This window comes from Oncorhynchus clarkii, chromosome 13 (assembly GCF_045791955.1).
Source record: "Oncorhynchus clarkii lewisi isolate Uvic-CL-2024 chromosome 13, UVic_Ocla_1.0, whole genome shotgun sequence".
Classification (NCBI taxonomy): domain Eukaryota; kingdom Metazoa; phylum Chordata; class Actinopteri; order Salmoniformes; family Salmonidae; genus Oncorhynchus; species Oncorhynchus clarkii.
Window position 1 is genome coordinate 2,132,089 of NC_092159.1, and position 17,720 is coordinate 2,149,808.

Genomic DNA, 17,720 nt, shown 5'->3' on the forward strand with positions numbered 1-17,720 from the left:
TAACACACAGTAACATAAATATAACCTCATGTTAACACACAGTAACATGAATAGAACCTCATGTTAACACACAGGAACATGAATAGAACCTCTTCCTCACGTTAACACACAGTAACATGAATAGAACCTCATGTTAACACACAGTAACATGAATAGAATCTCATTGTTAACACAGACAGTAACATGAATAGAACCTCATGTTAACACACACAGTAACATGAATACAACCTCTTCCTCACGTTAACACACAGTAACATGAATAGAACCTCATGTTAACACACAGTATCATGAATATAACCTCTTCCTCATGTTAACACACAGTAACATGAATAGAACCTCATGTTAACACACAGTAACATGAATAGAACCTCTTCCTCATGTTAACACACAGTAACATGAATAGAACCTCTTCCTCATGTTAACACACAGTAACATGAATAGAACCTCATGTCAACACACAGTAACATGAATAGAACCTCTTCCTCACGTTAACACACAGTAACATGAATAGAACCTCATGTTAACACACAGTAACATGAATAGAACCTCATGTTAACACACAATAACATGAATAGAACCTCTTCCTCACGTTAACACACAGTAACACGAATAGAATCTCATGTTAACACACAGTAACACAAATATAACCTCTTCCTCATGTTAACCTACAGACAGTAACATGATTTAGGCCGAGAATACGATGTGTGCCCACAGACATGGCACCCTTTATTGATTCGCGAGGCCGACCAATCAGCCTGGTACAAGTGCTTATCAAACTTTTGGGGAGAAAAAATAAAGTTTGTTCAAATACAAAGTTATTTTACAGAAAACAAATTAACAACAGACTTCCAGCATGTTTATAGGGAAGGGCACTCAACATATTGACACAAATGACTGATGATTGGCTGGATGAAATTGATAGTAAGACGATTGTGGGATCTGTTCTGTTAGACTTCAGTGCAGCTTTTGATGTCATTGATCATAACCTGTTGCTGAGAAAACAGGTGATATCATCCTCTGCCTTATTATGGATGAAGAGTTATCTATCTAATACAACACAGTTATCTATCTAGTACAACAGAGTTACCTATCTAATACAACACAGTTATCTATCTAATACAACACAGAGTTATCTATCTAATACAACACAGAGTTACCTATCTAGTACAACACAATTTAGACAAATTGTAAACCCTGTTCATTATCCGTCATTTTAGACTTAAGCAGAATCATCCAGCGATCATCCAGAGGGCAGCGCTACCGACGTAAAGGCTCATCTAACATCTACAGAAAAGACAGAAATGCCAACGGAGGCGATGTTACGGTCTATTTTCAGAACCACGTTCCTGTTAAGCTTAGAGAGGATCTCATGTTAAATAGTGTTGAAGTAATATGGCTACAGGTTCATCTGCCTCACCTAAAGCACATTCTGGTGGGAAGCTGCTATAGACCACCAAGTGCTAACAGTCAGTATATGGACAATGTGTGAAATGCTTGATAACATACAGAGCCTCCGGAAAGTACAGCCTTATTCTGAAATTGATTAAATAAATTAAAACTCAGCAATCTATACACAATACCCCATAATGACATCACAATACTCCATAATGACATCACAATACCCCATAATAACCCCACAATACCCCATAATATGGTCTGATGAAACCATGATTGAACTATTTGGCCTGAGTGCCAAGTGTCACGTCTGGATGAAACCTGGCACCATCCCTACGGTGAAGCATGGTGGTGGAAGCATTATGCTGTGGGGATGTTTTTCAGCATCAGGGACTGGGAGACTAGTCATGATCGAGGCAAAGATGAACGGAGTAAAGTACCGAGAGATCCTTGATGATAACCTGCTCCAGAGCGCTCAGGACCTCAGACTGGGGCGAAGGTTCACCTTCCGACAGGACAACGACCCTAAGCACACTGCCAAGACAACGCAGGAGTGGCTTCGGGACAAGTCTCTGAATGTCCTTGAGTGGCCCAGCCAGAGCCTGATCGAACATCTCTGGAGAAACTTAAAAATCCCCATCCAATCTGACAGAGCTTGAGAGGATCTGCAGAGAAGAACAGAGAAACTCCCCAAATGCAGGTGTGCCAAGCTTGTAGCCTCATACTGTTTCCATGATGGCGTAGCAATGCAGACATGGTTTGTTGTCCTCTCGTTTACTTTTTGTATTTTTCATCTTTTTTTGTATATATTCCAATTTATTTTTCAATCACTTTTCCATTTTTAAATTAAATATACCTTCCGGTAAACTGCTTCACTCAATGTGACACAGATCCGCAATTTTTTTTTAGACCTTATAGCCAGAACCTCCATCAGAAGCTAGGCATCAGAAACTAACCAGCTAATTAGCTACTAGCTATTTAGTCATTGTTAGCCACTGCTAGCGGCCTTTACCTTCTGCAGAGGCACCAGTTGTTTTTTTAGCCTGGATAATACCAACCAGCCTCGGACTGTTTTTCTCCACTACAACACCGGATTCCTGCCGCAAACCCTGGACCATTACTCCTGATCATCACAGCTAGCTAGCTGCCACCGAGTGGCCCAGCCCCGAAGCTATCTCTGAGCCAGGCCCACCTCACCCGGCTACTCAGATCAAATAAAATCAAGTCAAAGTTTATTTGTCACATGCACTGAATACAACAGGTAGAGGTAGACCGGGTAGACCTTACATTGAAATACTTACTTACATTTTTTGCACTATTGGTTAGAGCCTGTATTAGGTGAACAATAGGTAGGTAAAGAAATTAAACAATAGTAAAAAGACAGGCTTTATACAGTAGCGAGGCAAAAGAAGTAGCGAGGCTACATACAGACACCAGTTAGTCAGGCTGATTGAGGTAGTATGTACAAGTAGGTATGGTTAAAGTGACTATGCATATATGATGAACAGAGAGTAGCAGTAGCGTAAAAGAGGGGTTAGCGGGTGGTGGGTGGGACACAATGCAGATAGCCCGGTTAGCCAATGTGCGGGAACACTGGTTGGTTGGCCCAATTGAGGTAGTATGTACATGAATGTATAGTTAAAGTGACTATGCATATATGATAAACAGAGAGTAGCAGCAGCATAAAAAGAGGTGTTGGGGGGGAACACAATGCAAATAGTCAGGGTAGCCATTTGATTACCTGTTCAGCCGATGCCTCCCGGACTCTACACCCAACACGGCTAGAAACTCCACCGGATCCTTGCCATAATCTCTGGACCTTTGCATCAGATCATCGCTGCTACCGAGTGTCTATAGTGGCTAACACCCCTGTCCTGAAGCTAGTACCAGTTAGCTGCGAGCCAGGCGCATCTCCTGGTTAGCATACGAAATTACTACAACTACAATACCTCTTTCGCCAACTGGCCTGGTCCCTTTTGTCGACACGATGCCCCGCCGTACCACCACGACTGGTCCGCCAACGTAACTCCATCCGCCCTCAACCGGTCTTTGCCGGATGTCCGACGCTTCTACTTGCCTGCTAACTTTAAAAGCTGTGTCTCCCGTGTGCTAGCGTAGTAACGACTACCAAGCTGCTTCCCTGTTCCATATATTGTTGGACACTATAACCACTTGGATACATAGCTGATGCCTGCTGGTCTGTTCATTAATCACGGAACTTCACTTTGTTTACCTTGGTTCATCTGTCGGCCCTAGCCCCGTACTCAGGCCCTGTGTGTAGTTAATCGATCCTCTCTGCCCATTCAACGCCATTTTACCTGTTGTTGTTGTCTTAACTGATTTGCTGTTGTTGTCTTACCCGTTGTCTTAGCTAGCTCTCTCAATCAACACCTGTGATTGCTGTAATTTCCTCACCATCTTAAATAAGCATGCCCCTTTCAAAAAATGTAGAACTAAGAACAGATATACCCCTTGGTTCACTCCAGACCTGACTGCCCTCGACCAGCACAAAAACATCCTGTGGCGGACTTCAATAGTATCGAATAGTCCCAGCGATATGCAACTGTTCAGGGAAGTCAGGAACCAATACACGCAGTCAGTCAGGAAAGCAAAGGCTAGCTTTTTCAAACAGAAATTTGCATCCTGTAGCACTAACTCCCAAAGGTTTTGGGACACTGTAAAGTCCATGGAGAATAAGAGCACCTCCTCCCAGCTGCCCACTGCACTGATTCTAGGTAACACGGTCAACACCGATCAATCCATGATAATCGAAAATTTCAACATACATTTCTTTACGGCTGGCCATGCTTTCCTCCTGGCTACCCCAATACCGGCAAACAGCTCTGCACCTCCCACAGCTACTTCCCCGAGCCTCCCCAGCTTCTCCTTCACCCAAATCCAGATAGCAGATGTTCTGAAAGAGCTGCAAAACCCGGACCCGTACAAATCAGCTGGGCTAGACAATCTGGACCCTCTTTCTAAAATGATCCGCCGCCATTGTTGCAACCCCAGTTACCAGTCTGTTCAACCTCTCTTTCGTATCGTCCGAGATCCCTAAGATTGGAAAGCTGCCGTGGTCATCCCCCACTTCAAGGGGGTGACACTCTAGGCCCAAACTATTTTAGACCTATATCCATCCTGCCCTGCCTTTCTAAAGTCTTCGAAAGCCAAGTTAATACACAGATCACTGGCCATTTCGAATCCCACCGTACCTTCTCCGCTGTGCAATCCGGTTTCCGAGCTAGTCACGGGTGCACCTCAGCCATGCTCAAGGTACTAAATGATATCATAACCCCCATCGATAAAGACAGTACTGTGCAGCCGTCTTCATCGACCTGCCCAAGACTTTCTACTCTGTCAATTACCGTATCCTTTTCGGCAGACTCAATAGCCTTGGTTTCTCAATTGACTGCCTCGCCTGGTTCACCAACTACTTCGCAGACACAGTTCAGTGTGTAAAATCAGAGGGCCTGTTGTCCGGACCTCTGGCAGTCTCTATGGGGGTACCACAGGGTTCAATTATTGGGCTGACTCTTTTCTCTGTATATATCAATGATGTCGCTCTTGCTGCAGGTGATTCCCTCATCCACCTCTACGCAGACGACACTGTTCTGTATACATCTGGAAATTCTTTGGACACTATGGTAACTAACTTCAAAACAAGCTTCAATGCCGTACAATACCCCTTGCGTGGCCTCCAACTGCTCTTACACGCTAATAAAACCAAATGCATGCCATTCAACCGTTCGCTGCCTGCACCCGCCCGCCCGACTAGCATCACTACTCTGGACGGTTCTGACCTAGAATATGTGGACAATTATAAGTACCTAGGTGTCTGGCAAGACTTTAAACTCTCCTTCCAGACTCATATTAAACATCTCCAATCCAAAATAAAATCAAGAATCGGCTTTCTATTTCGCAACAAAGCCTCCTTCACCCATGCCGCCAATCTTACCCTAGTAAAACCAACTATCCTACTGTCGTGTCTTTGGCATCATTAAACTGAAGACGTATTAGTAGTTTATCAAATCAATTCTCTGTAATTATTATTACGTCATTAACTAATCAGGTAGATGTAACTAACAAGGAAGTCGGGGAACCAAGGAAAATATTCAGATTACTAAGTTATAATTTTCCTAATATAACTTTCAGATATTTTAATATCTAATCAATTAGCCTCCTCATTAATGAATTATTCTTTACCTCACGTTAGTTAATAATTAAAGTTGATCACAAATAGTTTCATCTTTACTCATTCATCCCATACAACAATAAGATGCAAGCCGCACAACCGAGACTGTTGTATAAACAGGGTTATGGTAATGTGGCTGTACTGTCTCTCATGAGTTTCACAAAATTGTACCAAATAGACCAGTTCGTAGCTGGCTACTTTACCAACCTTTTATACATTCTCCGGAACATGAATATTGTTCAGTTCTCAAGTTCTGTGAGGTGGAAGAAATTCCTTTGTTCTCTCTATGAAAACTTACTCTCTCTCTATACTCTCTGGCCATGAGGAAGAATCTTCTCCAAAAATGTATGACCTCTGACCACAGCAGCCTGAGTGTAGGAGAGAGAGAGGGTGATGGTGCAGAGGTAGGGGGATGGTGCAGAGGTAGGGGGATGGTGCTCGCTGTACCCAAAGAAGGCAACGTCATGACTACCGATCCTCGACTTCGGCAATGTCATCTACAAAATAGCTACCAATACTCTACTCATCAAACTGGATGCAGTCTATCACAGTGCCATCCGTTATGTTACCAAAGCCCCTTATACAGTTATTATGATGAGGTATGACAGTTATTATGGTGAGGTATGACAGTTATTATGATGAGGTATGGCAGTTATTATGATGAGGCATGACAGTTATTATGATGAGGTATGACAGTTATTATGATGAGGCATGACAGTTATTATGATGAGGTATGGAAGTTATTATGATGAGGTATGACAGTTATTGTGATGAGGTATGACAGTTATTATGATAAGGTATGACAGTTAGTTTGATTAGGTATGACAGTTATTATGATGAGGCATGACAGTTATTATGATGAGGTATGGCAGTTATTATGATGAGGTATGACAGTTATTGTGATGAGGTATGACAGTTATTATGATGAGGTATGACAGTTATTATGATGAGGTATGACAGTTATTATGATGAGGTATGACAGTTATTTTGATGAGGTATGACAGTTATTATGATGAGGTATGCCAGTTATTATGATGAGGTATGCCAGTTATTATGATAGATATGACAGTTGACTGATCACCTGTAACTGTTATTGGTGTTCATCAGTCATGTTGTTCTAAATTAAGGGGTAGTCTAAAGGCTGGTTTACACTCTGTCTGTGGACATATCGACAGTTGTCATCTGACTTCAAACTTCGTTTTCATTATGAAAAAGTATAAGCACAAAACGACAGCCTTTGCATGACATCTGCATCCCGGTGCTCCAAATAGTAGACTTTCTCTAGCACCAATAAACCAGTTTAAAAATGAATTCAGTTAAATGTGAACCTAGCAAGCCAGGCAACTAAAAGCTATTTTCAAAACAATGTTTTGGTTAGTTGCTAGCTAGTTAGCCAGTTCAAATAATGACCAGAGTATAGCTGACAACGTCTTACTACTTTTTATTCATTATTACAGAAACACAAACCCACAACATCGTTATTTAAAAGATAATTGTGAGCCGACAGAAAATAGCTGACTGCCACAGAGTGACGGAATAAAACTAGGTCATTCTATTTGAGAATTATAGAACTACAGCATCATCGTGTCACAGTCCGGTAACCACGACAACGGACGTTGCGACAGTCGCAGAGACGGGAACTTTTTTCATGTCTCTGCAACAAGGAAACTAACAGTTGCAACGACAGTCTACAGACATTCCACAGGAGTATAAATTAAAAGTTGTTTTGACCAGCGACTCTTGTCACATTATAATTGTCCATAGACATGTTATTAGACCAAGTATAAACTGGCCTTAAATCTACATTAAATGAATAGTGTAAATCTTTCAGATTGTCTTTGTAAACTATACCTATAGTTCTATATTCATAAATATAACTACTAGACAGTATTATAACTTCTAGAAGTAGATGCAGGGTCTTGAATGGTTGCTATAGTGATACAATGGTGACCAGATCTGGGTGTCATGAACATGGTGGTTGTGGTATTCCCATGGCGATCAGATCTGAGAGTTGGTTGTGGAGCTTGTTCCTGTTGGTCCCGCCCCTTTAGCCTTTCCATCATCTTCTGTCGCTTGGGTAACCATGGCAGGAGAGGGGCTAGAGTGACGCTGTCGCCTCATGAAGGGAAATACACTGAAAGGAGGAAGGGAGAGAGGATGGAGAGAGGGAGGGAGAGAAAGGAAGGAAGGCGAGAGGAAATGATATAGGGAAGGAGATGGGAGAGGCAGGGAGAAAGGGAAAGAAACAGAGAGGAAGGAGGGAGAGGGAGAGAGGATGGAGAGAAAGGAAGGCAGGGAGAGAAGAAAGGAGATAGGGAGAAGCAGGGAGAGGGAGAGAGAGCGTAAAGAGAGCGGGAAGTACGAGCAAGAGCATCGTTGGATATAGTAAATACAGTATATACAGTATATCACAAAAGTGAGTACACCCCTCACATTTTTGTAAATATTTGAGTATATCTTTTCATGTGACAACACTGAAGAAATGACACTTTGCTACAATGTAAAGTAGTGTGTACAGCTTGTATAACAGTATAAATTTGCTGTCCCCTCAAAATAACTCAACACACAGCCATTAATGTCTAAACCGCTGGCATCAAAAGTGAGTACACCCCTAAGTGAAAATGTTCAAATTGGGCCCAATTAGCCATTTTCCCTCCCCGGTGTCATGTGACTCCCTCATACTGACTGGTCACTGGAAGTCTGAAAAAAAATGATTGTTGCTCTACATAAAGATGGCCTGGACTATAAGAAGATTGCAAAGACCCTGAAACTGAGCTGCAGCACGGTGGCCAAGACCATACAGCGGTTTACAGGCCTCGCCATGGTCAACCAAAGAAGTTGAGTGCATGTGCTCAGCGTCATATCCAGAGGTTGTCTTTGGGAAATAGACGTATGAGTGCTGCCAGCATTGCTGCAGAGGCTGAAGGGGTGGGGGGTCAGCCTGTCAGTGCTCAGACCATACGCCGTACACTGCATCAAATTGGTCTGCATGGCTGTCGTCTCAGAAGGAAGCCTCTTCTAAAGATGATGCACAAGAAAGCCCGCAAACAGTTTTCAGAAGACAAGCAGACTAAGGACAGGGATTACTGGAACCATGTCCTGTGGTCTGATGAGACCAAGATAAACTTATTTGGTTCAGATGGTGTCAAGCGTGTGTGGTGGCAACCAGGTGAGGAGTACAAAGCCAAGTGTGTCTTGCCTACAGTCAAGCATGGTGGTGGGAGTGTCATGGTCTGGGGCTGCATGCGTGCTGCCGGCACTGGGGAGCTACAGTTCATTGAGGGAACCATGAATGCCAACATGTACTGTGACATACTGAAGCAGAGCATGATCCCCTCCCTTCGGAGACTGGGCCGCAGGGCAGTATTCCAACATGATAACGACCCCAAACACACCTCCAAGACGACTACTGCCTTGCTAAAGAAGCTGAGGGTAAAGGTGATGGACTGGCCAAGCATGTCTCCTAAACCCTATTGAGCATCTGTGGGGCATCCTCAAACGGAAGGTGGAGGAGTGCAAGGTCTCTAACATCCACCAGCTCCGTGATGTCGTCATGGAGGAGTGGAAGAGGACTCCAGTGGCAACCTGTGAAGCTCTGGTGAACTCCATGCCCAAGAGGGTTAAGGCAGTGCTGGAAAATTATGGAAAATTATGGTGGCCACACAAAATATTAACACTTTGGGCCCAATTTGGACATTTTCACTTAGGGGTGTACTCACTTTTTTTGCTAGCGGTTTAGACATTAATGGCTGTGTGTTGAGTTATTTTGAGGGGACAGCAAATGTACACTGTTATACAAGCTGTACATTCAATACTTTACATTATAGCAAAGTGTCATTTATTCAGTGTTGTCACATGAAAAGATATACTCAAATGTTTACAAAAATGTGAGGGGAGTACTCACTTTTGTGATATACTGTAAATGAATATAGTGAGTATATTGTAGTATATAAGGGGTATATACAGTAGTGAGTATATATTGTTAACATAATGAGAATATTATAGTATATGAGGAGTATATATTCTAAATATAGTGAGTATGTTGTATAAAAATAGTATATATTTTTAATATAGTGAGTATGTTGTATAAAAATAGTATATATTTTTAATATAGTGAGTATGTTGTTGTGTATAAGGAGTATATATTGAAGAGTATATATATTGTTAATATAGAGAGTATATTGTAGTATTTAAGGAGTATATATTGAAGAGTATATATATTGTTAATATAGAGAGTATATTGTAGTATTTAAGGAGTATATATTGAGGAGTATATATTGTTAATATGGTGAGCATATTGTAGTATTTAAGGAGTATATATTGAGAAGTATATATTGTTAATATGGTGAGTATAGTGTAGTATTTAAGGAGTATATATTGAGGAGTATATATTGTTAATATAGTGAGTATATTGTAGTATTTAAGGAGTATATATTGAGGAGTATATATTGTTAATATAGTGAGTATATTGTAGTATTTAAGGAGTATATATTGAGGACTATATATTGTTAATATAGTGAGTATAGTGTAGTATTTAAGGAGTATATATTGAGGAGTATATATTGTTAATATAGTGAGTATATTGTAGTATTTAAGGAGTATACATTGAGGAGTATATATTGTTAATATATTGAGTATATTGTAGTATTTAAGGAGTATATATTGAAGAGTATATATTGTTAATATAGTGAGTATATTGTAGTATTCAAGGAGTATATATTGAAGAGTATATATATTGTTAATATAGTGAGTATATTGTAGTATTTAAGGAGTATATATTGAGGAGTATATATTGTTAATATAGTGAGTACATTGTAGTATTTAAGGAGTATATATTGAGGAGTATATATTGTTAATATAGTGAGTACATTATAGTATTTAAGGAGTATATATTGAGGAGTATATATTGTTAATATAGTGAGTATATTGTAGTATTTAAGGAGTATATATTGAGGAGTATATATTGTTAATATAGTGAGTATATTGTAGTATTTAAGGAGTATATATTGAGGAGTATATATTGTAATGTAGTATATTTTGAGGAGTATATAGTGAGGGGCTGAAATAATTGAGACCCTTGATAAAGATGAGCAAAAATTATTGTATAAAATAATTCAAGGTTGTCAATCACTTCGGACCCCACAGTATCCGGCCAACTTGACACAACTGTGGGAAGCATTGGAGTCAACATGGACCAGCATCCCTGTGGAATACTTTAGATACCTTATAGAGTCCATTTCTTGATGAATTGAGACGTTTCTGAGGGCAAAAGGGAGTACAACTCAAAATATATCATGTTTTGTCCACTCAGTGTATGTTGAGTATGTATTGTAGAATATATTGAGGACAGTCGAGGCTCCTCAGAGGAGGAAGTGAATTTCATAAAAATAAAAATAGTGAAACATAAAAAAAAGTTATCCTTTTTAGATAAAACTTTACTAAATATATTCACGTCACCAAATAATTTATTTAAACACACTGTTTTGCTATGAAGGTCGACAGTAGCCTCAACAGCACTCTGTAGGGTAGCACCATGGTGTAGCCGGAGGACATTTAGTGCCCATCCTCCTCTGGCGGACTTCAATACAAAACCTAGGAGGCGCATGGTTCTCACCCCCTTCCATAGACTTACACAGTAATGATGACAACTTCCGGAGGACGTCCTCCAACCTATCAAAGCTCTTGCAGAAAGAACTGACATGTTGTCCACCCAATCAAAGGATCAGAGAATGAATCTAGTATACGCTACAGTGCAGCACTGCAGTGCATAAAATGTGGACAGTTTTGGACAAATATGTTTCTGTCACTTTCATTTACTTAACTATAAAATGTAACTATAAAATGTAGCTAGCTAGTTTATCCTACTCAAACACCCGGCTCAAACAGAGAGGGATGCTATGTTAGCTAGCTGGCTATGGCTATCAAACAGAGAGGGATGCTATGCTAGCTAGCTGGCTATGGCTATCCAACAGAGAGGGATGCTATGTTACCTAGCTGGCTATGGCTATCCAACAGAGAGGGATGCTATGTTAGCTTGCTGGCTATGGCTATCAAACAGAGAGAGATGCTATGTTAGCTAGCTGGCTATGGCTATCCAACAGAGAGGGATGCTATGTTAGCTAGCTGTCTATGGCTATCCAACAGAGAGAGATGCTATGTTAGCTAGCTGGCTATGGCTATCCAACACTGGAACTCTTCCAAGTCAAGGTAAGCTTTGTATTAATTTATAGCCACCAGAGCTCGCCGGTGGCACTGCTAAACTGCTTGCTAACTATGCACTGTACTGTTTGATTGTAGCAGGTTCACTAAAGCGTTAGTTCTTGTAGCTGTGTTTTTGACTTGACGTTAGCTAATATGGTGACAACAACACAGGCTGTGTGCAGCGGTTAGCGGTTATGATATAAGGGTTTGGCTCAGAAAGGTTTTTCACCTGGTCACAGACAGCTGATCTGTTGTCCACTGAAGTCCACAAGCCAAGTGAAAAGGTGAGAGGAGGAGAACACGTAGACGCAAGAAGGAATTATACAACGATCTGGCTGCTACAAAAGTGAACTGCTTTTGTGTGTGATCAGGGGTGTATTCATTCAAATTTTCTTAAACGGAAGTAAACGGAACGAAACAAGGATAAACATACCTGAATAGAAAAACTTGTTTACAACTGTTGGACTAATGATTACACCCTAGATCAGCTGGATGCAGGCAAGATTGTGCAAGACGGTACTGAATGTGTCAATGTCTGTCACCTTGATTACTCAAATTTCTCTTGACCAGTACACCTACGCTGTAAACTTTCATTCATAGGCTAGGTTGTAGCAAACTCATGATCCAGCATGACTTTTGCAGAGTTCAAAACAAACAAGCTCCGACTGGGAAAATACGTTTTGAACGGTCATCCAGCTCGGAATTCCAAGTGAGCGCCGCGCCACCTTCCTGTTTAAGTGAGCACAGCACAACGAGGTGAGTCCAAACATGTCTTGTATGCTGCTACATAAATTATGTAATATGCCAGGGAGATATGTATACTGTAGCTGAGAAAGTAATACTAAGTGTATGTTGTGTAGCAAGCTGTTAGTAGCCCATGTACCTCACCCTAATAATTTGGTCCCTTTCGCCCTCATATCTTAGCCTACTGTTCTGACTTGATGGTGCGCATGCAGCCTATAGCCTGTTTTAGAGAAATGTAATCATCATTGTAAGAGCTTTCCTTGTCTGCTTATATACCCCCTCTATTTATCCTATGGTTCTGACTTGGTGTACAGGGAGAATACTGTAAGAACAGCCAATGTTCTGATTCTGTCGCTGTACATTTAAAAAGTGCTGAACAAATCGTTATATTGACTACGTCCATCCTAGCTCGCTCATTAATGTCTTAACTTCTTCGAGATAGGGGGCGCTCTTTTAATTTTGGGATAAAAACGTTCCCGTTTTAAACAATATATTTTGTCACGAAAAGATGCTCGACTATGCATGTAATTGACAGCTTTGGAAAGAAAAAACTCTGACGTTTCCAAAACTCCAAAGATATTATCTGTGAGTGCCCCAGAACTAATGCTACAGGCGAAACCAAGATGAAGTTTCATACAGGAAATGCCCCAGATTCTGAAGGCGCTGTGTTCCAATGTCTCCTTATATGGCTGTGAATGCGCCAGGAATGAGCCTGCCTTTTCTGTCGTTTCTCCAAGGTGTCTGCAGCATTGTGACGTATTTGTAGGCATATCATTGGAAGATTGACCATAAGAGACTACATTTACCAGGTGTCCGCCCGGTGTCCTGTGTCGAAATTATTGCGTAATCTCTAGGTCCATGCACGTTCAATTTCTTCAGAAGAGAAAGTCAACTGCCATGAAGGATTTATCATCGATAGATATGTGAAAAACACCTTGAGGAATGATTCTAAACATGGTTTGCCATGTTTCTGTTGATATTATGGAGTTAATTTGGAAAAAAGTTTGCGTTTTAATGATTTTTATTTATTTTTTCTTACCCAAACGTGATGAAGAAAACGGAGCGATTTGTAAACACAAATAATCTTTTTGTAAAAACGGAACATTTGCTATCTAACTGAGAGTCTCCTCATTGAAAACATCTGAAGTTCTTCAAAGGTAAATGATTTTATTTGAATGCTTTTCTTGTTTTTGTGAAAATGTTGCATGCTGAATGCCAGGGATAATCCTATGCTAGGCTATCAATACTGTTACACAAATGCTTGTTTAGCTATGGTTCAAAAGCATATTTTGAAAATCTGAGATGACAGCGTTGTTAACAAAAGGCTAAGCTTGAGAACAAATATATTTATTTCATTTCATTTGCAATTTTCGTTGCGTTATGCTAATGAGCTTGCGGATAGATTTACACAATCCTGGATACAGGTTTTTTTCATAGCTAAACGTGACGTAGAAAACGGAGCGATTTGTCCTAAACAAATAATCTTTCAGGAAAAACTGAACATTTGCTATCTAACTGAGAGTCTCCTCATTGAAAACATCTGAAGTTCTTCAAAGGTAAATGATTTTATTTGAATGCTTTTCTGGTTTTTGTGAAAATGTTGCCTGCTGAATGCTAAATGCTACGCTAAATGCTACGCTAGCTATCAATACTGTTACACAAATGCTTGTTTTGCTATGGCTGAGAAGCATATTTTGAAAATCTGAGATTACAGTGTTGTTAACAAAAGGCTAAGCTTGAGAGCTAGCATATTGATTTCATTTCATTTGCGATTTTCATGAATAGTTAAGTTGCGTTATGGTAATGAGCTTGAGGCTGTAGTCACGATCCCGGATCCGGGATGGCTCGACGCAAAAAGTTGCAAAATGATGGATTGCCACTCGTCATCCCCTTATGCCATAGTTTGTGCATCTCCATTGTCAGTAGAAACCACATTTGTTTAAGCAAGTAAGCCAAATCAGCTAAGTTTTATTTAAAGGCATTACATTATGCTGAATGAACTGTTTTGCTGCCAGACAAGGTTCTGCTGATAGCCAGGTGTAGTGGTGGTAAGGATTCACTCCACAGTGCTGAAAAGAAAGCTCTGCTGTTGGGGCAGCTTTATGTCGGCCTTAACAGCTTTATGTAGGCCCTACCAGCTTTATGTCGGCCCTACCAGCTTTATGTAGGCCCTACCAGATTTATGTCGGCCTTACCAGCTTTATGTAGGCCCTACCAGCTTTATGTAGGTCCTAACAGCTTTATGTAGGCCCTAACAGCTTTATGTAGGACCCCTGACAGCTTTATGTAGGCCCTGACAGCTTTATGTAGGCCCTGACAGCTTTATGTAGGCCCTGACAGCTTTATGTAGGCCCTGACAGCTTTATGTAGGCCCTGACAGGTTTATGTAGGCCCTAACAGCTTTGTGTAGGCCCTAGCAGCTTTATGTAGGCCCTGACAGGTTTATGTAGGCCCTAACAGCTTTGTGTAGGCCCTAGCAGCTTTATGTAGGCCCTAGGAGCTTTATGTAGGCCCTAACAGCTTTATGTAGGCCTTTACAGCTTTATGTCGGCCTTAACAGCTTTATGTAGGTCCTAACAGCTTTATGTAGGCCCTAACAGCTTCATGTAGGACCCCTGACAGCTTTATGTAGGCCCTGACAGCTTTATGTAGGCCCTGACAGCTTTATGTAGGCCCTGACAGCTTTATGTAGGCCCTGACAGGTTTATGTAGGCCCTAACAGGTTTGTGTAGGCCCTAGCAGCTTTATGTAGGCCCTAGCAGCTTTATGTAGGCCCGAACAGCTTTATGTAGGCCCTGACAGCTTTATGTAGGCCCTGACAGCTTTATGTAGGCCCTAACAGCTTTATGTAGGCCCTAACAGCTTTATGCAGGCCCTGACAGCTTTATGTAGGCCCTAGCAGCTTTATGTAGGCCATAACAGCTTTATGTAGGCCCTGACAGCTTTATGTAGGCTCTAACAGCTTTGTGTAGGCTCTAACAGCTTTATGTAGTCCCTAACATCTTTATGAAGTCCCTATCAGCTTTATGTAGGCCCTAAAAAGCTTTATGTAGGCCCTAACAGCTTTATGTAGGACCACTGACAGCTTTATGTAGGCCCGAAAAGCTTTATGTAGGCCCTGACAGCTTTATGTAGGCCCTGACAGCTTTATGTAGGCCCTGACAGCTTTATGTAGGCCCTGACAGGTTTATGTAGGCCCTAACAGCTTTGTGTAAGCCTTGACAGCTTTATGTAGGCCCTGACAGATTTATGTAGGCCCTGACAGCTTTATGTAGGCCCTGACAGCTTTATGTAGGCCCTGACAGCTTTATGTAGGCCCTGACAGCTTTATGTATGCCCTGACTGCTTTATGTAGGCCCTGACAGCTTTATGTAGGCTCTAACAGCTTTTTGTAGTCCCTAACAGCTTTATGTAGGACCCCTGACAGCTTTATGTAGGCCCTGACAGCTTTATGTAGGCCCTGACAGCTTTATGTAGGCCCTGACAGCTTTATGTAGGCCCCGACAGCTTTATGTAGGCCCTGACAGCTTTGTGTAGGCCCTGACAGCTTTATTAAGGACCCCTGACAGCTTTATGTAGGCCCTAACAGCTTTATGTAGGACCTGACAGCTTTATGTAGCCCTGACAGCTTTATGTAGGCCCTGACAGCTTTATGTAGACCCCCTGACAGCTTTGTGTAGGCCCTGACAGCTTTATGTAGGCCCTGACAGCTTTATGTAGGCCCTAACAGCTTTATGTAGGCCCTGACAGCTTTATGTAGGCCCTAACAGCTTTATGTAGGCTCTGACAGCTTTATGTAGGCCCTGACAGCTTTATGTAGGCCCTGACAGCTTTATGTAGGCCCTAACAGGTTTATGTAGGCCCTAACAGCTTTGTGTAAGCCCTGACAGCTTTATGTAGGCCCTAACAGCCTTATGTAGGCCCTGACAGCCTTATGTAGGCCCTGACAGCTTTATGTAGGCCCTGACAGCTTTATGTAGGACCTGACAGCTTTATGTAGGCCCTGACAGCTTTATGTAGGACCTGACAGCTTTATGTAGGCCCTGACAGCTTTATGTAGGCCCCGACAGCTTGATGTAGGCCCTGACAGCTTTATGTAGGACCCCTGACAGCTTTATGTAGGCCCTGACATCTTTATGTAGACCCCCTGACAGCTTTGTGTAGGCCCTGACAGCTTTATGTAGGCCCTGACAGCTTTATGTAGGCCCTGACAGCTTTATGTATGCCCTGACTGCTTTATGTAGGCCCTGACAGCTTTATGTAGGCTCTAACAGCTTTATGTAGTCCCTAACAGCTTTATGTAGGACCCCTGACAGCTTTATGTAGGCCCTGACAGCTTTATGTAGGCCCTAACAGCTTTATGTAGGACCCCTGACAGCTTTATGTAGGCCCTAACAGCTTTATGTAGGCCCTGACATAATTATATAGACCCTGACAGCTTTATGTAGGCCCTGACAGCTTTATGTAGGCCCTGACTGCTTTATGTAGGCCCTAACAGCCTTATGTAGGCCCTGACAGCTTTATGTAGGCCCTGACAGCTTTATGTAGGCCCTGACAGCTTTATGTAGGCCCTAACAGCTTTATGTAGGCCCTTACAGCTTTATGTAGGCCCTGACAGCTTTGTTTAAGCCCTGACAGCTTTATGAAGGCCCTAACAGCTTTATGTAGGCCCTGACAGATTTATGTAGCCCCTGACAGCTTTATGTAGGCCCTGACAGCTTTATGTAGGCCCTGACAGCTTTGTTTAAGCCCTGACAGCTTTATGTAGGCCCTAACAGCTTTATGTAGGCCCTGACAGATTTATGTAGGCCCTGACAGCTTTATGTAGGCCCTGACAGCTTTATGTAGGCCCTGACAGCTTTATGTAGGCCCTAACAGCCTTATGTAGGCCCTGACAGCTTTATGTAGGCCCTGACAGCTTTATGTAGGCCCTGACAGCTTTATGTAGGCCCTGACAGCTTTATGTAGGCCCTGACAGCTTTATGTAGGCCCTAACAGCCTTATGTAGGCCCTGACAGCTTTATGTAGGCCCTGACAGCTTTATGTAGGCCCTGACAGCTTTATGTAGGCCCTGACAGCTTTATGTAGGCCCTGACAGCTTTATGTAGGCCCTGACAGCTTTATGTAGGCCCTGACAGCCTTATGTAGGCCCTGACAGCTTTATGTAGGCCCTGGCAGCTTTATGTAG

General features: G+C 41.9%; 1 protein-coding gene across 1 annotated transcript in view; it reads right to left on the reverse strand.

Moving 5' to 3' along the window:
* Positions 1-7,585: 7,585 nt before the first annotated feature.
* Positions 7,586-17,720, reverse strand: part of LOC139424182 (regulator of G-protein signaling 11-like) — a 68,201-nt gene continuing 58,066 nt past the window's right edge. The window contains exon 16 of the mRNA XM_071175863.1: positions 7,586-7,721. Within this exon, the coding sequence (XP_071031964.1) occupies positions 7,586-7,721 (136 nt within the window). The remainder of the gene's footprint in view (positions 7,722-17,720) is intronic.